Source organism: Macaca nemestrina, chromosome 2, assembly GCF_043159975.1.
Source record: "Macaca nemestrina isolate mMacNem1 chromosome 2, mMacNem.hap1, whole genome shotgun sequence".
NCBI lineage: Eukaryota > Metazoa > Chordata > Mammalia > Primates > Cercopithecidae > Macaca > Macaca nemestrina.
In genome coordinates this window covers 77,476,853-77,503,397 of record NC_092126.1, presented here as the reverse complement: position 1 = coordinate 77,503,397, position 26,545 = coordinate 77,476,853, and the positions used below count along the sequence as shown (strand labels likewise).

At 37.8% G+C, this 26,545-nt stretch overlaps 1 protein-coding gene across 3 annotated transcripts; it reads left to right on the top strand.

Annotated features, from left to right (window-relative positions):
* The first annotated feature begins 1,099 nt into the window (after positions 1-1,099).
* On the top strand, positions 1,100-18,984 carry LOC105466338 (SLIT and NTRK like family member 3). 3 transcript variants are annotated; one of them, XM_011715340.3, is made up of 2 exons: positions 1,100-1,175; positions 7,451-18,984. In XM_011715340.3, exon 2 carries the CDS (start codon positions 7,472-7,474, stop codon positions 10,409-10,411), a length of 2,940 nt encoding a protein of 979 aa, XP_011713642.2. In that variant the 5' UTR covers positions 1,100-1,175; positions 7,451-7,471; the 3' UTR covers positions 10,412-18,984. The 3 variants fall into 3 exon arrangements, with proteins under 3 accessions (XP_011713642.2, XP_011713628.2, XP_011713634.2); XM_011715326.3 differs by lacking the exon at positions 1,100-1,175 and adding an exon at positions 1,307-1,587; XM_011715332.3 differs by lacking the exon at positions 1,100-1,175 and adding an exon at positions 1,600-2,597.
* The last annotated feature ends 7,561 nt before the right edge of the window (positions 18,985-26,545 follow it).

Below are 26,545 nucleotides of genomic sequence, written 5' to 3'. Positions count from 1 at the left end.
CCAAGAATGCTGAGTATTTTAAAGAACAAATGGAAACAATATAAGTATGATACATATATATATATATATATATATATATATATATATATATATATATATATAAAATCTAAATTCACTTTATGCAGAACCAACACAGTTGCCATACTAAATTTAGTGTGTGTGTGTATATATATATCCCAAAAAATTCCACAGGCCCCTGGCTGTCTCTATGACCAACTCCATCCTTTCCTATCTTTTAATGTAGGTAATATGGACACTAACTTGTGGTATTATATGTCCATAATATGAACTAATGATGGTATAAATTATAGTATATACAAATTCACTAAATAAAGATGTAAAACATATATCCAGGCCTGTCAAAGGATTTTATGCATAAATTAAAAGAGAGTACTGTTTATTTGCAAAGGGTGAGTTGGAGTTCTTTGAATGATTTTAAAAATAGGGTCAAGATCATTCTACCTCTACAATTATAATAGCTAAATAACTTTGCTTGCCTTGGACAATGTATTGCATTCACTTCAGGAAGAAATGGCAAGAGATACAGAGATGATTCCCCAGGCTACCTTCTATTCACTTTGGGAGTTAGTGGAAGGCTGCCCTCTTTTCAACACAGTAGCAGATGAAAGGGATCTATTAAAAAGAATTGCGTTGGTTTACACTGCAGATTGAATGGAGCACTAAACGACTGCATTAGTATGACTGCAGTGGGAGTAATGGTCTCCTCTATAATGTTGTAATAACACTTTCACATACGTGTAATAATTGTTTCAGTGTCCTTATCTAATTTGTCACGAAATGATATCCAGCATCTCTCCGGAAAATGCCCCCCTCCCAACTCCCTGTGCCCTACAGTTTTATTCCCCCACCCCCCCACTCCTGGCAAATGTAAACAGATGAGGAAATATGTGTACTTTCAAATCGTCACCCATGTATCATGAAGGTGGGGGATTACTGCAAATCACTTGGAAACCGCTCCCCGGAGGCGTTTAGCGATACCGCCCACCAATACAGCTCAGATGTTCTTAATTTGATTACCCCCCACCTTTTGGGCTGTAATTTTCCAAACAGGCATCTCTCTCATTTGCAAATACAAGTTACAAATCAATCCACAGATACAGAATGCTGACTTCCCGACACTCAATTTCACAGGGTGTCTCTTGAAGAGCTGCCAGGTTGTGACCGATAATGGGGGAGAGGGAGAGGGGCACAGATCGAGCGAACGAGAGGCGGGGGGGGGGGGGGGAGGGAGGGAGAGAGAGAGAGAGAGAGAGAGAGAGAGAGAGAGAGAGAGAGAGAGAGAGATCACTTGCTTCCTTGCTTCCTAAGCCGGGATTTTGCCTGCGATGCGCGGCGAGAGGACTGCGGCGGCTGATTTACACAGTTGGCGCGGAGGAGGGGCCGGGGGTGCGGGGGGGACGCGCTGGCGGAGCTCCGGCGATGGGCTGATCTGGGGGCTCCCGAGCGCCGCTCCCTTGGTGCGCGATTTGGGGGCGGCTGATGGATTTGCATTCAGGTTCCAGCCCTGCGCTTCCTATATTGACTCCTTATACCCGACCTCGCGCTTCCGTTTAGGAGGAGACGTTGGTAAGTAACGTGTAATCCGATTTTAGTTATTTCCTAGGCCATTAAAGTGGCACTTTTAAAGCAGGTCAGTCTTAAAAGATGCCGCCGCCGCTGCCGCCGCGAGCGTCTCCTTGGCCTGAAACGTTCGGCGGTCCCCTCCCCCTCCCGCCCCCCTCCCCCGCACCTTCTCCCGCTGGAGAAGTGAGGGTGCTTGAATGGTGAGCGGTCAGGGGACTCACTCTCTGCCAGCGGGCTCGCTTCGCCTTCGTGCTTTGCCTGAGATCTCCCAAATCCAAGTGGAATTTGGTGTGCACAGCCATACTGTGTATTTGTATCTTCTCTCCCTCTCTCCTTCTTTCCCCCCACCTTCGCCGTCTGACCAATGCTGGGATCTGAGATCTAGTCGCCCCCTTCCTGCCTCCTTTCCGCCTCTCCCCACCCTTTTCTTCTCTCATCTACACACCATCCACCCCCACTCCCACCCACCTAAAGGGCAAAGAGCAAAGACACCCTGGAAAAGCAAGGGCTAATTCCATCTTTTCGGATGGAAGGAGGCCTCGGGCAGGGATTGTGAGTGACAACCTTTCAGGAAGAGAGAAAGAGAGAAATCCAGAGACTGAGCTCAGGCTCTCGGGAACAACGAAGCTCTCCACTGATCGAGAGCACTGAGATTTTAAATCAAAGGAACCTAGTCCTGGGACACTCACTCTGCCTGCCTGCCTGCCTGCCTGCCATCGAAGGCATAGGGAGCTGTGGTTGTGAGCTCCCTGTCACTGACATCGCAGCGCTAGGTGCGCGCCCGGCTCTCCCATTGGTATGCAGCGACCATTTCCTGCAAATCTCAAAGGTGGAAACATTTAAACGGATTACAAGCGTGATTTGGTAGCCTTTCGGAAAGTTGGTGGCCAGAAGAGGAGAAGCTACAAGGCTACAGTATGATGGATACAATTCAGCCTCCCAGAGAGTTTGCCCCTCCCGCTGGGAAGCCCCTCGGAGCAAACCTCGGAGATCCTGAGCGCTCTGCACCATAGGTACTCGCCGCCATCCTTTCCTACTTTGCCTAATTGAAACCAGTATTTCTCGTATGTAGGATGTGCATTGTAGAGCACATCGGGTTTGGCCGCGGTGTCTTCTGTACGCTCACAGGTGCTAGGGGTTTGTTGCAGTTTTGAATTGGATCAGTTAGGTGTAAGGACGTTGGTGGAAGGAGGGGTATCGGAGACTAACATACCCTCGGACCTCTTTTCTGGGTGAAGACATCGTAAGTAACTCCAACAAATAGGCCAGGCGGCAGAGCGAAGGACCCCTCCCCCAGTGGATTGTTCGCTAGTGTTGTAAGAGGTAGAAGGAAAAACGCTTGAGCTTTTAATAATTTTCCATTTCTAAACAGACCATTGTGCGTTTCGCCTGACGACAGCAGATTAGAAAAGGATCTATAGACGGCTGAAAGCTCTTCAGAAAATGAATGATGCAGCATTTTAATTACTTGTTCTAGGGAAGATAGTTTGCTTCCATATTGAAATATTTAATCTTAGATCTGAAGAGATTAGTGAGCTGTAAGATCCAGCAGTGGGGAGGAGGAAGTGGGAAGGGGGCACAGCGGGGAGAAAGGGCTTCTTGTCCTCTCTCTGGACAAACAAATGGCTCTGGGCGCTCCCAACAGGACACGGAAAAAATCGGGGCCCCATGGGCTCAATACCCCTAACTTTTGGAGACCTCCCTGTCTTTTAGACACGCTATCCTGAGCTAAAGGAAAGCAAAAAGATGAGATAGCCTTTAGGACATAGCCCAGGTCCAGAACTTAAGGGGTTTTAGTTCAAGAAGGAACAGAGACTTCCTCGCCGAGACAATATTTACCGTCATCTGGAAGCTCAGGGCAGCCTCCGGGTTACCCATCGATTCCATCACATCATGGGTTCCGATAAGACCCGATAAATAGTCACCGCCTCTGCACATTGGGTACCCAAAGTGCTGGGCGGGGGATGGGGTGGGGGAGGGTGCGGGTGCAGGCAGCTGGTGAGGAAGAGGGAATTGCTCTGATTCTGAGCTTAGGCTATTGGTATTGGTTTACTTCTTGGCTGAGACCTATGGGAGTAAATAGGGTGGGTCTGGAATTTTAAGGGTAGAATGTTAGAAAATTCTGCCCTCCTGCTTACTTAGTCTACGGTGGCATGTTTCTAAAATTAGCTACTGTGTGTCAGTGGACTCACGCGCGGTCATTTTAAATGCAAAATATTATGGAAATTGCCTTTGACTTTTAAGGAACACATTGTTAGGTGATTTACCTGTTGTAGAGCAGTAAGGTATTGATATGTAAGCTGTGCTTTGCTTTAAAATTTGCTTTTGTAAAGCGTCCTTTAAGGGGAAACCGTCTCTACCTACTAACTTTGAGCCCTTGGGCAATTGAGGTTCAGTTTAGTTCTTTTGCAACCAAAAAGTCCCTCCCTTCTCCCCCTCGGCAAGTTGGTGACAGGGTTGGTGTGTGCTGGTGGGGGCAGATGGGGAGCATCCACAGCACACGGGTCCTGTTAATTAGACTCCTTTGCTGCACACTTGGCTCTCCCCAGTTTCCTCACCAAGCTGCATTCCTTCCCAGCAGGCAGGACTGTAGTGCTGTCAGCTGAGCCTTAAAAAATTCCTCTGAGAGGGTTCCTGAACTATCATCTGGTAGTCCCTCTACAATACAATATCTTCCTTCAATCACCTCCATCCCCACTCCCACCACTCCCTAGGATCCAGTTCCCGAAAATTTCACTGAGAAATATTTGAGTTTAAAAAATAAGAAAGAAAAAGAAAGAGCGGACAAAAACATTCAAATCCTTAAATCCACCCCAATCCCGCGAGGTCTTTTCCGGCGGCAGAATGTGAAATGTACCATTGTTACCCAAGTGGTATCTCCTTCCAGAGAATTGGCTTGTCTCTGTTTTTAAAAAGGTGAAAGAAAAGAAATGCTGTTGAATCCAGGGGATATCGAAGGCTTTGACCTGCAGCACAACAAAAGAATTCCTGGTGCAAAGGGATCGAAGCAAAATGCAGGAGAAACTCGGTCCAAGTCTTTCAGGCTGTCTGAGCTTTTATTCGGGACACCCAGGCAGAATCAGACGGATTTAGCTTTTCTGCTTTGGGGACCTGGATTTTCCCCCCATCCCCGTCATTTCAGGGAATGGCTGTCCTTTGAAAAAGATAATTCCGAAGGACAGTCTCACTTTTCAAACCACCTGCACTAGAGAGGGGGAGCTTTGGAAACTAGAGGAGCAGATGATCCAGGGGATGGTATCCTTGAGAGTTAAAAAAAAAAAAAAAAAAAAAAAAAAAAAAAAAAAAAAAAAAAAAGAGAGAGAGAGAGAAGAAAGAAAGAAAGAAAGAAAATGCCTAAAATGCCTATCCCCCGCCCCCCTCCCCCATCTCCACCTTCCCCACCAAAGAAATGTTTCCCATAGGTTGGTCTCCTCCCACTTCCCTCTTGTTTCTTATTTTGCCAGTTTGTGTTCTCTATCCCCCTACTTATTTTTCCTACACACACACACACACACACACACACACACACTCACTCACTCACAACTGTATAGTCAGGGCTTCCTATCGCTCGCTCCCGAACCTATGCTAAGCGCGTTCCCTTTGGAGCTCATTTTCATGACGTGGAATACTGGGTTCAGGGTTATAGCACATATATATTTTTAAAGCCGGAGCGAGGGAAGTCTGAGATTCTGCACTGTGATTGAGCCTTCCCTCCTCCCTGCCTCCCTCCCGCCCTTCCTCCCAGTGACCAGTGATGTGCTGTGGGTACCCAGAGAGAGCAGCCACCGCGGCGGCAGCGGCAGGGGCAGCAGAGCTGGAAGCCTGCTGCAGCCCCTTCTCCTCCCTCCTCTATTGAGTGTGCCAAGCGGCAGTTCTGCATCCTAAAGAAGCCCATTGAAGAGCCCATTGCATTCCCAGCACGTCTCAAGCTTGCTGCTTTTTTTTTTTTCCTCTTAGTCCCCCCGCCCAACCCCCTTTTATCCCCTTTTGCTTCAGCTTCAGCAAAGCAAAGGGAGTGGGAGGGAAAGAGAGAGAATCCTTAAACTCAAGCTTTTTTTTTTTTCTTTTTCTTTTCATGGTTCACGGTTCCAGGCTAATAAATAAATAAACAAATAAGTAAATAAATAAATAAATTACAAAAAAAAAAAAGAAAGAAAAAAAGAAAAGAAAAGAAAAGAAACCCAAAAAACTCTGGCAAAATAGGTAAGTCCAAGACATCTGGAGCCTTTTTTGCCTAAACCACAGGGACCTGAAAAACAAGAAAAATATTTAAGATAGTGAAGAAGGAAGAAATTAAGTAGATTTTAATATTTCATAAGGGAGATGGAAGACTAATTGATACTGCAATGTAGGCTTTTCTGCCTTTTCTCTCTCCCTCTTTTTCATTAAATTGTTTTTAATTTTTCAGTATTGCATGTCTGAGGCAGACTTCTCTTTGCTTTCTCACGGTATCTCCTTTCTTTATAGCTGTGAACATTATATACAAGTGTAATGTGAAGATTTATTTTTTCACTTTTCCTATAAATTATATCATTGTGTTTTAAGAAGAAGGTTGATGAAATATATCTTTCTGTGTGCTATCTGTGAGGAAAATATATGCTAGAAACTTTGGTTTATTTTTATTGATTAAAATCAGCTATTCAATTTTGATGGATATTTTAGTGACTCAGGAAGGAGAATATAATAAAACTGCATTATTATCATTTATTTATGTAAACATTTTCATATACTGATGTTATTAGGCAAGGAAAGCGATGCATAGAGGAAGACTCTATGTTATCAGAATAGTGCATTGCATTTGTTTCTTCTGATTGGAAAAGAATGATATCTTTTTTGAAATTTATTTCATGTGATAGGTCATTTATCAGCAGGTAAGAATAGAGGTTTCCACTCTCTCTTGACTTTAACTACCCGCCTCCCCTCTAACCAGTCACCTGCTCTTCCAGCTTTTTAAAGGGTTCCTCAGTTGATCTTGAAGGCACAGATACACATTCCAAACTAAGCTTTGCGAATGTTTTAATTCAGACACTTTCAGACTCAGCATCCTCTAGCTGTCCCTATCTTTAGCTCTGACAATTGCATGGGCATGTTTTTTAGAAGGGCTAATGACTCCTACATGCTTTAAATAGTTAAATGATACAAATATATACAAATTACTTATTAAATTAAAGAAGATGACAGTATTCTATTCTTGGGCCAAAGGATGTGGACATATAGTGTACATACTGACTATACACTGTTATAAAGCATGTTATGATCATTTCGTAAAAATAAATCTTAAGTTTTCCTGAGTTGCTGATCATTTTACACATCTCAACATCTGATATTGAGCAACAGGCTCACACTTTATCATACTAATCAATATAATAATTTTGGAGTATGTCATGTATTTTTAATAGTCAAAACCTATAATTCAAAGAACATATTTTTCCCATCAGAGTTCCAATCAGATTTATTATGAGTATCTTTGATGTCAACATGAGTTTTAACAGGCAAACAGGTGTAATGGCCACATTATTGCTATTATTACTGAATCTGCCTATGCCTAAAAGGAAGTACGATGTACCAGTTCTGTTGTTTGTTATACAGAGGCAATGCAGTCTGCTTTTGTTCATGCGATATGCCGTTTACCAAATATGGCTTGGTTCAGGAAAATGTCACTGCATGGTTCAATATTTCAGAGTCTCCTAAGTTTAAAATATAGGACACACTCTAAACGTTAAGTGTATTGCTAGCTCATTTTGAGTGTCACTTCTACAATTGCTGAAGTTTTTATATAGCTCTTAAAATGCCCCACATGTAGGAGTCAATTAAAATAGTACATATGACTAAAAGCTAAAAATCTGCATTTTTATTTCTGTTGCAGTTTTGTAATCAACCACGAACGATGAAACCTTCCATAGCTGAGATGCTTCACAGAGGAAGGATGTTGTGGATCATTCTTCTAAGCACAATTGCTCTAGGATGGACTACCCCGATTCCCCTAATAGAGGACTCAGAGGAAATAGATGAGCCCTGTTTTGATCCATGCTACTGTGAAGTTAAAGAAAGCCTCTTTCATATACATTGTGACAGTAAAGGATTTACAAATATTAGTCAGATTACCGAGTTCTGGTCAAGACCTTTTAAACTGTATCTGCAGAGGAATTCTATGAGGAAATTATACACCAACAGTTTTCTTCATTTGAATAATGCTGTGTCTATTAATCTTGGGAACAATGCATTGCAGGACATTCAGACTGGAGCTTTCAATGGTCTTAAGAATTTAAAGAGACTATATCTACATGAAAACAAACTGGATGTCTTCAGAAATGACACCTTCCTTGGCTTGGAAAGTCTAGAATATCTGCAGGCAGATTACAATGTCATTAAACGTATTGAGAGTGGGGCATTTCGGAACCTAAGTAAATTGAGGGTTCTGATTTTAAATGATAATCTCATCCCCATGCTTCCGACCAATTTATTTAAGGCTGTCTCTTTAACCCATTTGGACCTACGTGGAAATAGGTTAAAGGTTCTTTTTTACCGAGGAATGCTAGATCACATTGGCAGAAGCCTGATGGAACTCCAGCTGGAAGAAAACCCTTGGAACTGTACATGTGAAATTGTACAACTGAAGAGTTGGCTGGAACGCATTCCTTATACTGCCCTGGTGGGAGACATTACCTGTGAGACCCCTTTCCATTTCCATGGAAAGGACCTACGAGAAATCAAGAAGACAGAACTCTGTCCTTTGTTGTCTGACTCTGAGGTAGAGGCTAGTTTGGGAATTCCACATTTGTCATCAAGTAAGGAGAATGCATGGCCAACTAAGCCTTCCTCAATGCTATCCTCTGTCCATTTTACTGCTTCTTCTGTTGAATACAAGTCCTCAAATAAACAGCCTAAGCCCACCAAACAGCCTCGAACACCAAGGCCACCCTCCACCTCCCAAGCTTTATATCCTGGTCCAAACCAGCCTCCCATTGCTCCTTATCAGACCAGACCACCAATCCCCATTATATGCCCCACTGGGTGTACCTGTAATTTGCACATCAATGACCTTGGCTTGACTGTCAACTGCAAAGAGCGAGGATTTAATAACATTTCTGAACTTCTTCCAAGGCCCTTGAATGCCAAGAAACTGTATCTGAGTAGCAATCTGATTCAGAAAATATACCGTTCTGATTTTTGGAATTTTTCTTCCTTGGATCTCTTGCATCTGGGGAACAATCGTATTTCCTATGTCCAAGATGGGGCCTTTATCAACTTGCCCAACTTAAAAAGCCTCTTTCTTAATGGCAACGATATAGAGAAGCTGACACCAGGCATGTTCCGAGGCCTACAGAGTTTGCACTACTTGTACTTTGAGTTCAATGTCATCCGGGAAATCCAGCCTGCAGCCTTCAGCCTCATGCCCAACTTGAAGCTGCTATTCCTCAATAATAACTTGCTGAGGACCCTGCCAACGGATGCTTTTGCAGGCACATCCCTGGCCCGGCTCAACCTGAGGAAGAACTACTTCCTCTATCTTCCCGTGGCTGGTGTCCTGGAACACTTGAACGCCATTGTCCAGATAGACCTCAATGAGAATCCTTGGGACTGCACTTGTGACCTGGTCCCCTTTAAACAGTGGATCGAAACCATCAGCTCAGTCAGTGTGGTTGGTGATGTGCTTTGCAGGAGCCCTGAGAACCTCACGCACCGTGATGTGCGCACTATTGAGCTGGAAGTTCTTTGCCCAGAGATGCTGCACGTTGCACCAGCTGGAGCATCCCCAGCCCAGCCTGGAGATTCCCACCTTATTGGGGCACCAACCAGTGCATCACCTTATGAGTTTTCTCCTCCTGGGGGCCCTGTGCCACTTTCTGTGTTAATTCTCAGCCTTCTGGTACTGTTTTTCTCAGCAGTCTTTGTTGCTGCAGGCCTCTTTGCCTACGTGCTCCGAAGGCGTCGAAAGAAGCTGCCCTTCAGAAGCAAGCGGCAGGAAGGTGTGGACCTTACTGGCATCCAAATGCAATGCCACCGGCTGTTTGAGGATGGTGGAGGTGGTGGTGGTGGAAGTGGGGGTGGAGGTCGACCAACTCTTTCCTCTCCAGAGAAGGCCCCTCCTGTAGGTCATGTGTATGAGTACATCCCCCACCCAGTTACCCAAATGTGCAACAACCCCATCTACAAGCCTCGTGAGGAGGAGGAGGTGGCTGTTTCATCAGCCCAAGAAGCAGGGAGTGCAGAACGTGGGGGTCCAGGGACACAACCACCGGGAATGGGTGAGGCTCTCCTAGGAAGTGAGCAGTTTGCTGAGACACCCAAGGAGAACCATAGTAACTACCGGACCTTGCTGGAAAAAGAGAAGGAGTGGGCCCTGGCAGTGTCCAGCTCCCAGCTTAACACCATAGTGACGGTGAATCACCATCACCCTCATCCTCACCACCCAGCAGTTGGTGGGGTTTCAGGAGTAGTTGGGGGAACTGGGGGAGACTTGGCAGGGTTCCGCCACCATGAGAAAAATGGTGGGGTGGTGCTGTTTCCTCCCGGGGGAGGCTGTGGTGGTGGCAGTATGCTACTAGACCGAGAGAGGCCACAGCCTGCCCCCTGCACAGTGGGATTTGTGGACTGTCTCTATGGAACAGTGCCCAAATTAAAGGAACTGCACGTGCATCCTCCTGGCATGCAATACCCAGACTTACAGCAGGACGCCAGGCTCAAAGAAACCCTTCTCTTCTCGGCTGGAAAGGGCTTCACAGACCACCAAACCCAAAAAAGTGATTACCTCGAGTTAAGGGCCAAACTTCAAACCAAGCCGGATTACCTCGAAGTCCTGGAGAAGACAACATATAGGTTCTAACAGAGAGAAGAAAATATATTAGTGCTTTTTTTTTTTCCCAAAAGAAAAGGAAAATAAAAGAAATATATCCCTTGCTCCCTTTACACTTGTCCCAATAACTCCATCCTCACGATCTTCCCTACCCTGAACAAAACTGAAACCGCATGATAACTAGAGAATACAGATGTATGCTCTCCCCTCTCAGATGTGATTTGGAGGAAGGGCCATACTCAGATCATTAATCAATGAAGTGCCTTCGCAGACTTTTGCCAGCAAATGTTATCATTATTTTTTTATACTGAAACTTGAGACTTTGACTGTGCCATGTATAAGGTATACCGGGGATCATTGTATGGATCCTAATTAAGTAAAATTCAATGTGTCTTTTTATTTTCAGTAACTATTTTTTTTTTTAGTTGTAGTTTTGTTTTAAAGGGAGGGGGGAAACAAGTTGACATTTGTCATTTGTGGCTTTCTTTCTTCTCATCATGGCACAGATTCTGTACATGTATTAACAATGCAGTTTGCTGCATGCCTGGAAACTGCAAGACGGGGAGGGAGGGGGCGGGTTTTGCTCGAATGTTCTCACTCACTATCTTGTCTCTCATACACATATCCATCTGCAAACCGTGATCCCTAAACCTGCAGTTTCTTCCTGCTGGTGCAGGTACACACACACACACACACACACACACACACACACACACACACACACTCCTTACCATTCCCATTCAACCCAATCTGCTTAGTTCGGGTTTGATCCATTTTTCTCCTCTCCATAGTTCCACTACCCTTCACTGCTAGTGTACAGCTCACAGCATCTCTCCTATCACCCTGGGAAAAGTCACATTCTAGGCTGGATTCTACCGAAGTGGAGGCCTGGTGGTTTAACAGCCGAAGACACGCGCCTAGGGGTGAGCACCCTCTTTGTGACACTTCATCCTGATGCCAAGATTTTTTGGAGAACATCTGCACTTTCTTATATATATATATATAATATTTAAAAAAAGCAACTGGGTATATATCACTAACAGCTTTGTAGGAAGCACTTTTAATGTTTTCTCTCTCACACACAAAGATTCAAAAGAAATGTGCATATATTTATTCTGTAATTTCAGTGATTATAAATTGTAAAGGTAATGTTTAATCATTGTATAGTGATTATGCGTCTGGTATAGCTTTCCTAATAAAAAGTTTTTGAAAAACATAATACATTATATATAGAGGATACAAAGCTTGAACCTTAAACTCCAGCTATGCCATGCCTTTCGTGCTCCCATTTTAAAAAATGATTTCTTTTACTTGTTACACAGAAAGTAGTTTATTAACGGGTTTGATGCACTGTGATGTTGATAAATCTTATATCCCACCATCTCTATTCCAAACCAGGATACAATTGAGACTTAAAATCTGACTTACAGTTGTTTTTTTTTTTCCTTGACTTATGAATTTCAATCTTAGTAACCAATGATGCACGTTTCCTAGGCAAGATGCAAGGGGGAGAAAATAAAATAACTAGATCACTGAGAAGTACAGGATTAATTAGGAGAACGTAATCAAGGATCCGTACATCTTAAGATAATAGATGACATAAAGAAATCGGAAAATAAAATTGCTATTGTTTTTAAAATATGTAGTCCAATTACATGCACACCCTCATACACCCACACGCTTCCACATACACCCACACAACCCAGTAAATATCAAAGGCCTTGGCCTTGGAGCCAATTATATGGCCAGAATCCTGTGAAAGCTGTCACTTAAATTTGACTACTATTTTCCAACCACTGACAACAACTGGCCCCAATAACGTTTGAACTAAGTCAGAGGATGCTGAATGAGTTTTTCGTCCTATGACATTAAAATTATGTAGAAAAATTAACCTGACAACAAGCCAAGTTTAGGTCCACTTATATGTGAGCGAAACCAAAGAATACTGGATTTTTACGGCGCCGGTATCAAATTGGTGGAGGAAACTTAAGAAAACAGACCTATGAGGCAGGCACTTACCGAAGTAGGCCATTAGAGGGCAGCAGAGCTCCAGAGATCCACAGACCCAGGACCTGCAGAACTGTGCAGCGAGCCCGGTGTTCTCCGCTAGTGTTTCCTCAAAGTGCCCATAGTAGGAATTATCATTACGTGCTGAATGTAATTCATCACAAGTCACTGATGCCTTATATCACATTTTTTTGTCCACAAAAAGAGAACGAGTCTAGCAGTTTCTGAAGGTGTGTCACTACTATAGCATGAAGCCATTGTAGTAACAAAATGAAAGCCCCATGAATGTCTACAAGAGTATATTTATATTTCTCTTGATTAATCATACAGAAATGTCAGCATAGGTATGCATAAAAATAAAAAAACAAGTATATCCATATAAAATTGCAGTTTTGGGGCACTTGACAAACTTTTATGCTCAATTATTTGAATATATTTTGGAATTATTTTAGAAGGAAGAAGCCCATGAACATCATCCACTTCATCTCTCTGTGTAATATTGAAGTGAAGCTCTTATGCAGAAGACTCAGGCCCACTATTAAATAGGTGTCATTCTTCTTTTTTGTTTCATCTTCTTCTTTTCTTTCTTGCTTTCTTTTTTACTTTCCCACAAATACCTTTCTTCTAGTTATCCCACCTCCTTTATTCTTTCTAATTATCTGTCTCTTTTTTTTTTTAAGGTACATAAAACCAATATGACACTTTAAGTGTTTCAAAGCCCAATTTATAGAGTCTCTGAACTAGCAATTTATCATACTTTTGTTCCTCCTAATCAAATGGTTTGGGGAATAATAGAAAGCATATGCATAGTAAAAACTTAGAAGTGCAAAGCTAGATGCTTCAGATAATAGTCCTCATTTCTTTAATGAAAATGTTCATATTCATAACACAGCATATTATACAAATCAAGCTAGAGTACAATCTCAAAAAGACCCTGGTGCTTTCAGCATTTGAGAAATGAGCGTCCATAAACGATATCAAATTACAATATAACTTGATAATTATAATGTTTATATTTTACTTATGAAATACAGAAAGTAAGACTGTTTGGTCTTAAATATAGTTGGTACTTTCACCCTTGAATGAGAAATACATTTATTTATTTAGTAAAAATAAATTTATACGAGAACGGAATTTTGTATTTGAGGGAATAGTTTTTTGCTTTTATGGAATTTTCTACCCCCTGATTAGGACATTTATTTTTGCTGTGCATTAACATTACCTAAGTTAGCTTCAATTTATAATACCAGATCTGTTTTCATTAAACATGATGGATATTAATGTAGGTACTATGATTAAATATGTTTTATGTTTTTGCTGCAGTAAAATACTTATTTTTAAGAAAAAGAGTACTAATTCACTTCATTGTGATGACTAACTTAACTGAAGCAGACCCAGTTCTGACAGATATTTGCCATTATTCATTGCTATTTTTATTACTAAGTATAGTAATAATATTTAGAAATAATAAAAATATTATAATATCTCAAACTATAAGAGGATTAGTGAGAAATAATTGGAAATTAACTATTAGTTTAATTCAATAACAATTTTAACATCATGTTATACATCATATGTGGTATTATTTATGTAGATGTTTTCATATTTTTATTTAGAATGCTATATTATTTTATCTAATTGCAAATACTTAAAAATAAGGATGATGAACACTATAATTTTAACAAAGTTTAGAGAGAGAGAATCAAAAGGAAAATTTAATGACTGAGCTTGAAGATTTCTTTTTAAACCTGGCAGTATTACTTTAAACCCTTCATATTTGAAACGAATATGTTTAGGTTTATGAAAATGTATAATGCAATTATAGAACAAAAGAACTTTAACTATCGCAACACATTATTTTGATTCACTTAGTGTAAATTCATTATTTGTACAGTCCTGTCCTTTGGCAATTACGTTGTCTAGGCCAATAAATGTTACACTTTTGTGAAATGGCTATGACAAAGGAAGCATTAATGAAATGCTACACAAAATTTGAGAAATACGACTATAACAAGTCAAGATAATGTGAGAGGAAATGGTAATCAATGGACACTCCATCTTAAGTGATGTGAGCTAGTTTCATTGGAACTTAGACATTTATAACTTAACTCAAAATTTTCAACTGTGAATATTCAGGTGAACGGAACACAAATAAGTATCACTAAAATCACCGTATTCTCTTCAATATACTATGTTCTGTTTAATATACTATAGGCCTTTTAAAAGTAATAGGAGCAATAACACATGTGTAATTGGGCCATTGTGTGTGTGTGTGTTTGTTTGTGTATATATATATAGTACTATTATATATGTATATACATTGTATATACATGTATATAGTTTATATATGCTGAATTTTACTTCTATGTAAATTACACATTTTTCATTATATGTATAACAATTTCTGTTTTATGCATTTATTTTTCTTGCTTCTGTCTAACCACCATCCAAGAGAAGCTGGATTAAATTACGAGTCTTCACTTTTGGAATATTCACATGTAAAAAGTAACACTGTAATTAATATTTCTGAATTTAAAAGTTATGTTATCTTCCAATTTGTTTCATTTTGTTATTTAAATCATAGGGGATACGTCTCAGTGACATTGTGATTTATTTTAAGTCTTCAGAGTATAGGAACTAATTTCTTCATATAAGTATACAACATAAGTCTAATAAAAAGCAAGTACTTATTTTTCCATTTTTTTATTTATAGAACAAATTTTACAGGTAAAAACAATTTTCGTAACTTCATTAATTAGACAAGACCTTTTAAATTTATCTAAGTCTGTAGGAAAAGTGAGATATTTAAAGTGAAATATAAAAGAAGGTCCAGTTTAAGACATCCAACATCCTGTTTTACTTTTAAAACATCATCCTGAAATTAAAATGTTTGATGATAGTAGTAATAATAATAAACAAATATTACCATCTTTAGTTTGCTTATAGGGAATCTGAATTGAAGGGACATATTTTTTTATATGGAGAAATCAAGTGTATAACAGGGGTTGGTAGTTGTGAAGAGGCAACATGTTATGGCCATCTTCTTTAATTTTGGTAATTTTTACTCCTGATAATACATATTATTGAAAAAATGTATTTTTTTCTATTGCATTTACATAGATGAACTTTTACATTAAAAATTCTAATAGAAAATAATTCTTGTGGTGGATTTCAAAGATACACAGCCCAAAGGCATCATAATAAATTTACAATTTGACCCAAACTAACTCCTATAGTAACATTAAACTTTAAAACACATGAATGTTAGTAAAAAGAAGCCTTTCTTCTTCACCACCCAGTAACAGAAAGTCTCAGCATGCCTAATTAAATGTTTCTTTAGTATATTTAGTCTATCTACTTACCAGTAAGATGAGTAGTACAATGAATTGATGAGTTTGCAATGTATTAAGTTGTATCAAAACCAAACAAACTGTATTAAGAAGAATGTGCCATTGACTTAGATAAAAACAAACATGAATACTTTATTTTGATTCAATTATAACAATTGGGAGATTGTTCTCTTGATAATGCAAGGTACTCTATTACTTATATTACAATGTGTTATATGTGAAGACAGAGCTTTTGTATTTCTGATACATTTTGCTAAGAACTTGTAGGTTTACAGTCTTTTTGAATGACGAAACACTATATAATTACTTTTGGTAGCTTTGAAACAAGAGCATAACTTCCCCAAACCTGGGCGTGTCAAAGTCAACTCTGAAAAAAAAAGATGTTGAAAGAAAGATGTCACCTGATTGTGTGGAGAGATGGAAAGAAGTTCTGTTCTTCCTGCAGAACTCATTGCTTTCACTATTCCTGACATCCCTGCTTCTACTTCTGTTTCTGACTCAGTGCCAAGATAATCTTATGACTAAGGGCGTATTCATTGAGCTCAAATCAGGTGTCAAAGCAAGATCAGGGATTGATGACATTTCTCATATCAAGTAACAAAATGCCCAATTCATTTATTGTTGTACCTAGGCTGAGAAGATAATTCAACATATATACCCTGATTGTGATATCATTCATAAGTCTGATGAAAAAAGTCAAAACCTATAGTAAAAATATAACTACTTCTGGAAATTGACAAAATCAGTTAAGTGTTTCAAAAACATGAAACTCAATGCTCTTTATCTTTGCCATGGCATCCAAAATATTGGCTTCATTAAAGCTACTAGAATTCGTATATTGTTCCTGCTTTTATTTACAGTGTAAACTTTTGACTATTCAAACATTATGTGGCCACATAGAATTCTAAGGTTTGTTTTTTTTTTCTTCAGAATTCTGGTAAAACAATTTATCTTAAAATGCTTTTCTTTTTAGTATGTGTTAACAAACTTTATGATTAAAAACAAGTCCATCAAAGATGTAAAGTATTAACAAACCTGTATTTTTTTTTTTTTTTTTTAGTAGAAAACCTTCAGGTCCATCTAAATCCAATCTTTTATGTGTATTAAATCCAATTGGAATTTTTTTTCCCCTACGCGTTCTCTGCTTAACCAAATTTGAATTCAAAATTGAAATCTGTCCCTCTGTTTCCTAGCTGACCCTTCATTTGTTGTTTTATTTTTTCAGTTGGCAATTATAAAAGTAGGTAGAGAAAAATGTTAACTACAGGTATAAGTATGAAATCTGTCTGTGGAATAACCAGGTCCATGAATCTTTCCCTTTTTCTTTAGGAAACCTTCTTCAACAAAGGTACAATGGAAAGATAGGGGTAAAATGAAAATGTCCTATTTCTAAAGACCTTTTGATAAAGGCTTAACGGAGAAAGTTTGAACTGGGTTTTTGTATTAACCTGTAAGTGTGCTATCTTTGGAAAAGTTTAAATCCCACAGTTGATTTACTAAGCTACTTCAATTAGCATCTGTTAACAAATTCACTGAAAATCAAACCTTAATGGTAACTAAACAAATTATAATTAAACGTAAATATTAATGCAAAACATCACTAGGATGAACTAAGATAATGATATTAAAACATTTAGATTAGTTCATGGTACAGATGTGTAAAATAAATGAGGTCTTTTTTCTTCTTTTAAATATTAATAGCTTCTTGTGTACAAACAATAACTCCTCATTGCCTGCAAGTTAATTTTTGGGCTATTTTAACATAACTGTCCTTAGCCCATTACTAGAATGCATTTAAGAAATACAACCAATTATTAATATTTTTAAGAAAACTTTATTATGTATTAAAGTATTATAATCTATTATGTAACATATTTCAGAGCAATGGCTATTTCAGGGCAGAATATACATAGTTTAAAGTATTTTTGTCATCTGTAATATTGCTCCCCCCATTTATTTTTGTGATTTGAATTTTAACAGTATAAATGATAATGGCATTGCATTTTAATTTGGATCACATACTCTTCTCTCTTTATAAATGTGGATAAAATAAGTGAACATTGATCAAATGAATTCTGGATATATATATATCCACACACACACACACACACACAAAATGCATATATATGTGGACACCATCTACTAACATCTTTATGAAACAAATGACAGTTTACATACTGCATTATTGCACAGATGTAGTTTTTAATAAAGGCTTAAATTTAAGGTTCAAAATAGGGAAAGATGTGGTGTGGAATGTTGAACAGTATATAAAACTATAGTCGGTAATATTTTATTTGTTGAATGAATCAGGCTTGAGTTTGACACTTACTCACTTCTCATGTTAATTTAAACATGGCTACCCAGTTATGAGATACACCTTTCACTACTCCTATTCCATTTCAAAAATATATGTGAACATTTCCATAAATCATTGTGTCCTAACTCAAAACAGGTAGTATGGAGACATTGGTTCTGTGGAACTTTTCTTCAAATTGCAATCCGCCTTTCCTAACTGCAACATGCACAGATTCGCCCTTATATCCACTGCAAGGGACATCACAGAAAAATGGAAAGAAATGTAGCAAACAGAAAGTGAAGAGAGAGAGAAGATAATGTGCAATCAGCTGGGGAAAGACTTCTGAGGTAACTCTCTTATGCCTGCTCATCAGCCACCATTTTGAGAACTATTCCTCTCAGCAAATATCTTACCAAGCAAATACTTTATCTTTCAGAATATGCAGTTTGCTTATTCCCATGTTTGTACAAATTACTGTGGTTATTCTTTTATCTCCTGGAAATACACATCTTTCATGGGCATCAAAATTCAGTTTCAAATTCCCTTCATGCAGTAGGCTTCTATTGATACAGTAAACTAAATTTTGACTGTTCTCTCAAATACTCCTGCACGCTATTTACTTTATGCTGATTTGAGTATGTTGGAATATTTTACCCTAAGTGTCCTTCAGTCATTTCGCCTATCAGTGCCAAGAATTCTGGCTTTTCAATTATATTGTAAGCACTTGAGAGCACAGATTGTCTTCAATCTTTTGTAGCCCAGTGTCTAGGACCATATTTTGCACAGGTATGGGCAATACGTTCTGATCAAACTTCTGAGTTTCATGAATCTTATCCTGTTTCTGGAATAACCACATCACTACCTTTCTTCCCATTATTTCCAACACAGAGCCTGGGTAACAATAAACACTAAATAAATATTTGTTGAATAAATGAATGGACGGAGTTTTAGATATGTGTGGGCTATAGATTCTTGCAAAAGTTGAAAGTCCTGTGTATGTAACCTAGAGAAATGATGAAAAGGAATAGAGTTTGGAGTGTAAGAGTAAGAGAGGTGGTAAGAAATGTTACAGTATGAGAAATAACTTCTTTTACTTTTCTTAAATTTGTTTATTGGAAATATACATGCTGACTAAATAAGCAATATACATGCTGACTAAAGAAGGCAGAGGAAAATGAGTAATACGAGCATATCTCCAAGGAGAAACTAGGGCAAAAAAGGAGGAGGGAAGGAAGGAAGGAAGGAAGGAAGGAAGAAAGGAAGGAAGGAAGGAAGGAAGGAAGGAAGGAAGGAAGGAAGGAAGGAAGGAAGGAAGGAAGGAAGGAAGGAAAGGAGGGCGGGAGAGGAGTAGCTATAAAATGTATTCATATGCTCCTCAGCAGTAGACAAAGCAGAGAAAGGAGCATGACCAATACTATGCAGATGCGGTGTTAGGAAGCTTTTGCTCATTTCCTTAAATGTTTACAAATAAGAGCAATAATTTAATGGGCTCTATTGATGTCTTCGTTATCATTGCTTAACAACAGGTTCTACCACTTCACTCCAAATTTTACTAGAATGTTAATCCAGCCAAGATTATTAAAATAAAACATTTACTAGAATGTTAATCCAGCCAAGATTATTAAAATTATTATGTATTTTTTATTAAAAAAATACATAAAAGTATTATACATATTTCCTTCCTTTAAAAAGAAGAGCAGTTTAAATACCTTTTTATGTGTTCTATACAAGACAAATGTATAAGAATTCACACTTGGAGTGTCAGGATTTGACTAGCTATATTCCCTTCAGTTCTAACTCTGTTGTGGACAAAGGTGAGGTGTAATTAGATTATGAACAAAAGATTGCAGAGATACTCATACATATTAATATATGAAATATATTTCTGCCTCGTAGGATCCAAATTTTAACGCATGTCAAACTACATTTTCACTTAGGTAATGTGTGGGCTTACAAAGAGAAGAAAATGTATCTTATTCTTATCAAACTTTGATTCTTGAAATGCTATGATCACATTCTCTTCTAGCTTACTGAAAATATATAATAATCAATCAGAGTTTAATTGATGGTAAATTTAACCCAAAAAGAAATATTTAAGGCAATTATAAGAACAAAGACATACTTTATACAATAAACTGAAGGTAAATATTTTTATTTAAGATATGAATATCTATATAAAAATTCAGAGTGCTTTTTGGGTCTGAAAGTTTGGCATTTTAGTCCCACACCTTAGTTGTCTTGAATGTTTGACTTTGTGTTGACATTATATATCTACATCGTCATTTTATATTGTCCTTGAAATACACTTATGTTTGAATTCTAATCTTATTAGGGAAAAAATAATCCTAAACTTCATATTTTCATTTTAAATGCATTTAGATTCTAATTTAATTATTTTAGAAGTTATTTTGCAAAAGTACTGTGTTAAAGGCATTGCAAAATTTCAAACTATTGTCAAAGAAATTAATGGCTTGTAGGCCAGTATGTCTTAGAATGTGACCTAGGAATATTTTTCTTGTCAATAGAATCAGGGATGCAGGGCTAATACATTCTTCAGACATAAAATAGGTTTGTATAAAATTGACATCTAAAATATGATCACTTAGGATGATGTAATATATTGGAATTGTAAAGTAAAAAAATATGTATATACATATACCAATATGCTACAAAATTTTATTACTATTTTCATTAATAAAAATGTTATGACAAAATATAAAAAGGTTAATATACAACATACAAAAGATATGAACATGAGACATAAATTAAGTTTCATATCTTAACCCCTGTAAAAGTCAGTACACCTTTTAACGTGAATTTTTCTGAATAATTAACTGTGTTGGACTGAGAGTATTTCTGGTGATGATAACTTCCAGGAAAAGCTTTTCCATGTCTTGAACATGTTCACAGTCAGGCTTAAGTTTTATTACAGCAATATAAATTCCTATTATCTAAGAAACATACAAAGACATTTGCACTGCATATTAAAATGTTCTTTTTGTTTGATCATTTACAATTCTGATTATAATATGATCAGAGTTGTTTGAAGTAGTTGATGATCTCCTATGATATGCATATTCCACTCGGAGTCAATATTTTGCATGAATTATGCTCCTATCTTAAAAGACCAACTTGCCAAAAACAAATGAGGAATAGAAAAATAAAAATTCAACAACCATGATTCTCTTTAAAGTGCTTACTAAAGGGATTAGATTGCCTCTGCCTCCTGCTATTATCAAGTGAAGTGAAAACTAGACAGAAAAAATACTACTGTAGCCCGTAATCTCATCCTTTTGTCTACATTTTCCCAATAACGCTACTATGGTTGAATAAAAAGCTAAGTCGAATAAAGAATCTCACAGATAATAGGTCTCACTGCTAAATACCCAGTTTCCCATATGAAAACAGATGCAGGATACCAAAATGAGTAGAACTATGATGATTCAGTTTGGTTTTTCAATAGTTCCAGTTATCTACCACACTCTAGCATGCGTGGAATAAGGGCTAAACTGCAGAGGGATGTCTTCATAACCCAACTACCGCTTCATAAGAAAGGGAACAATGAAGATCTATGTTAAGAAAATGGAACCTCTGCTAATGACAATTCTTCAGGTTTACCCTTTTGAGTCTCAAACTCTGTAAGATATCATGATGAAGGCAGTACTGACTATTTCAATAACCTCACAGGAAGACCTTTACTCATACCTTAAGAAAATTTCAGACCCTGCAATATCTCAAACCTTTAAAAATGAATTGTAGCTAAAGGCATAGAAGGCCTGTTATTACTCTCCTGGCATATTAGTTGAGGTTGATATTGATAAAGATTTCCTGAGAGTACACAGATAATGGAAAATACCTAATTACATATAAATATAGCAACTGAGTATAGCCTAGCAAATAAAGTGAGTTTAGCAACTAATTGATTTCCCCAGGCCCATATCTTAGCTAGTGACAGTAGAGTGTATGAGTGTGACATTTCCTGTTTGAGAGAATGGGTCATAAGGAAATTTTATGGGAAAGAGGTGGTTCAACAGCCTTGATATGTATAATATGTTCAGTCATAATCAGCTTCTTTTCTCTTCTCCCAATGCATTTATCCCCAACCAACACACACACTGCTTCAACATACTCACACATTATGTACTTTGCTGACTGTTTTAAAATTTTTCACTTTCAAATTATTTCAATCTGATTTAAAATGATGATATACACTGTGGATAGGACTCCTGAATATCCCCCAGCTTTGCTTGTGGATATATTCGAAGGAAAAACAAAAAAACAAAAAACAACAACATGTGAAACTAAAGTAAGTCACGGGGTGTTTGATATATGAAATTAGAGAGAAGAATTTTTGCATATTGAGTCACTGATATTTTAAATTTTCATTCAGAATTTTGATATTAAAAATAGGCATAGATACAATAATTTTGACATTAAAAATTAGGCATAGACACAATAATAACTAAATCAGGTTGTTTTCTTCATGTAATCATGAATGTAATAAAACAACTCTTTGAGAATTGTTACCTTAGAATATTTTAGACTGTGATCTAAAATTTGGAGACACTTCTAAATATTAATAATACCAAAAATGAGCTAGATTTCTTTTTTTTTTTTTTTTTTTTTTTTTTGAGATGGAGTCTCGCTCTGTCGCCAGGCTGGAGTGCAGTAGCATGATCCCCGCTCACAGTAACCTCTGCCTCCCGGGTTCAAGCAATTCTTCTGCCTCAGTCTCCCGAGTAGCTGGGACTACAGGCGCCCGCCACCACGCCCAGCTAATTTTTGTACTTTTTAGTAGAGTTGGGGTTTCACCATGTTGGCCAGAATGGTCTCGATCTCTTGACCTCGTGACCTGCCCGCCTCGGCCTCCCAAAGTACTGGGATTACAGGCTTGAGCCACCGCACCCGTTTGAGCTAGATTCTTTGTTTTTTATTATGTGTATGTGGTAGAGGCCTTAAAGTTGTGTTTTAGGAAAAGTTTCAACTGAATTTGAAACTAACTAAAATTGTTATGGCTATGTATATGTAAATGCAGGGATTCCTTGAATGTGCAGATTTGCAAAACAGTTTCTATTAAAAAGGTTGATAAACAATTGAGCAAAGTAATAACAAATTTTGCATGTATCCATGTTTACATTTAATGTCATTAGCTTCTAGGAGTTTTGAATCAGATCAAATTTATGTCATGAATGGGATATCTGCAAAGTTTAGAACTCTGGCTTAGTCTTGCTAAGTGCTGAATTCATTACATAGAGCACTCAGTAAATGTTATGCTTGAGAGACAACGAATCCTGGCAGGGCGCAGTGGCTCATGCCTGTAATCTCAGCACTTTGGGAGGTTGAGGTTGACAGATCATGAGTACAGGATTTCAAGACCAGCCTGGGTCACATGGTGAAACCCAGTGTCCACTAAAAATACAAAAATTAGCTGGGCGTGGTGGTGCGCTTCTGTAATCTCTGCTACTCGAGAGGCTGAGGCAGGTGAATCGCTTTAACCGGGAGGCTGAGGTTGCTGTGAGCCGAGATCGTGCCACTGCATTCCAGCTTGGGTGAGAGAGTGAGACTCGGTCTCAAAAAAAAAAAAAAAAAAAAAAAAAAAAAGATAATGAATCCTGTTATATCTGAAGAGTTGCTGTTCAGCCATTAATGCCTACATAATCTGGAACAGGTTGTTTTAATGTTTCTGCTTTGTCAAAATCTTTTAAGATATATAGTCAGAATTATATTATTAATAATTTTATATGTAAAGAAATGGGCAAAGATAATACAGAGTTGTCTACATGCCTTTCAACCAGTCTCCAGGATCCCCCAATGTTATTAACTCATATAAAGATGATACGTTTGTAAAAACTAAGAAATTAACAACGATACAATACCATTAGCTAAACTATAGGATTTATAGTTGTCAGCACGTTTTTCTCTCTCTCTCTGTCTCTCTTTTTTTTTTTTTTTCCTGTTTCAGGATGCAATGCAGGATATCATATTGTATTTAGTAGAATTTGGTTTTACTGGTTTCTTTATTTCTGTATTCCAATCTAAAGATACTGGTAGCCTGGACTAGGGTAGTAGCACTGGAGACAGAAGGAAGTAGATGTAAAATACATTTTGAAGCCAGGAACAATAGGCTAGGTTACTGAATGGCTATGAGTCATGAAGCAAAGGAAAGAATCAAAGATAATTTGTGGTTTCGAGGTTGAAGAACTTAGTGGATTGTAGATTATTTCATTCAGACAGGAAGACTTAAGGATGGGATGGGAGCATGTTTACTTGTTAAGATGTGAATATAAGCAATAATGCATGTAAAACATCTATATCAATGACTTCCACATACTGGCTGTTTAATAAATGCAGCTGTGATGAGACGGTCATTATCATTATTATTACTAACATTATTATTAACAAGGAATATCAATATTGCCTCAAATTTCAAGGAAACTTTCTGTGCAGGTGCCAGTGAGAGAGGCGTTTATGTTTGGAATGCTTTCAGAATCCTATCCAATAAGGATGTAAACTGGAGATGACAGCCTTTGTTTGGGGTTGGAGAAGGATATGCTCATGACTTTCCCATCCTTCTCTATCCTGAATTGGGTCTTAACTCTAGACCCTTTAGTACCAGAGGCTTCACTGTAAGACGCCATGTTGAGAGGGTTCTATACAACTTGGGCTAAGACATAGGGGTATATAAAAGCATAAAATGTTAAGAAAATGGAAGAAGTTTAGAAAGGTGGAGAGAATAAAGATGAGATTAGTAAAGCAAACTGGGATCATAGTGAAAGGGCTTAAATGTAGGCTAAGAAGTTTGAAATTTATCCCAATAAAAGGAAGATCATACAATTTTGTAATATCAAGATCCTAATCAATGAGAAAGCTACAGCAAGATAACAGTGGAATTCTAATGTCAAAAACCTTATAAGCAAGATAATCCACATTCAGTTCATTCTAACTGTAGTGCTCTTGAAAGCAGTAAAATAGATCTCTTGGGGATTAAAGTGGTGAGTTTAACAAAGAGAGTCACTGTGGATTTTCATAGAAATACTTTCAGTAGATCCCCACTCTGGGAAAGGACCAGGCGTGCTATAAATTTCCAATTTTGATGTGCCATACCTCCTGTGTTCATCTTCAACCATTTCCTTCAAGTCAGAGAGAATGAAAAGACGTAGGTGCCAAAAATGACGGATTGCCATTTATTTCCTATGTAGGATGGTAAAATATTTTAGAATCTGCCATATGTTTCACAAAGAGAAAAGTAGAAGTTAATTGCAATTGAGCTAAAAAAAAAAAAAAAAACAAGTGGGGTATCTGCAAGGTAGGAAAGGGCAGCATCTATTCATAATGCCATGAGACCTTTTCTTTGTGTTATGCACAGCCAGGTGACCCAGAGTTTGCTAACTGCACGATTTTACAAGTGTCAGCATGTACCTAGCTTTTATGCCAATAAAAAGATATTCTGATTGTAGTCATATAGCTTATATTTAATTTTGTGATGGGTTCATTTTACAAGTATCTTGAATGTCAAGGAGAAACAATAGGGCAGCTTCAATGTGATGCTAGATGTGAAAACAAGAAATAACTTATATACGTATCAAGATACTAAAAATTGGTGTTCTTCTACCATTCAAGTGATTGAGGGTGGGTACATGTATGTTGGTAAGAGATCAAACACACGGGCAAAGATTCCTTTAAACTGTTAAACATCCTTCATACTTTATTCATATTTTCTCAGCAATATCATTATTGGGCATTACACTCATTACTTAAACTTGTTTCACTGTGTACACACAAGTCCTGAGACTTACTTAGATCTTTCAATACATGGTTGGTGAGTGGTACAGAGTACTGGAGCTGACTTCACTTACTCTTCTGTTTATGATCTCGTATTAAATTTGCCTTCTTCTATGGGGCCTTATGTCTCTTACTTACTTGATATGCTTAAGTTATTCTTCTGAGAAAATGCACATGCCAAGAAGTAAAGAATGATTTTTAAAAAGGCTTAAAGCATTCCCACAAAAAAGAAAATGTTATTAAGAAAATGAATATTTTTATTCAGATTTAGCACGGCAGAATCCAGGTCATGAATGGCATTTCTAGATTTTGTCCTTTAACTGCAGCCCTAGGAGATAGATGAAATCCCAATAAAGATTGACTTCACATAGGTAAATGATAGATAAGTGTATAGATGCTAAAAACAATCCTTACTCTTTTGTCAACCACAGAGTTATTTAATTTTGCTGGTGTTTTGAAATAATGGCTTTCTGCTTTGCTCTTCCTGTGTAAATACAGACACTATAGTGCTAATTGGAGGACCTGCTATTTTTTATAATTTAAATATTGTTAGAAAAAAATGCCTTCTATAATTGTTTTGCCATTTAAAAATATCTTCAGAATTTCTTTGGATAAGCTTCTGTCAGCTTCTTCCTTAAAGTGAGAGAAGTAAATTGTAAAGGCTTAATTTTGAATGACTGACATTGCTGGCTGTGATACAGATGTCTCATTCTTAGTTATACTAGTTAC

Coding starts and splice junctions, on each gene's coding strand:
- LOC105466338 (XM_011715340.3), top strand. CDS start 7,472: ATGAAACCTTCCATAGCTGAGATGCTTCACAGAGGAAGGATGTTGTGG.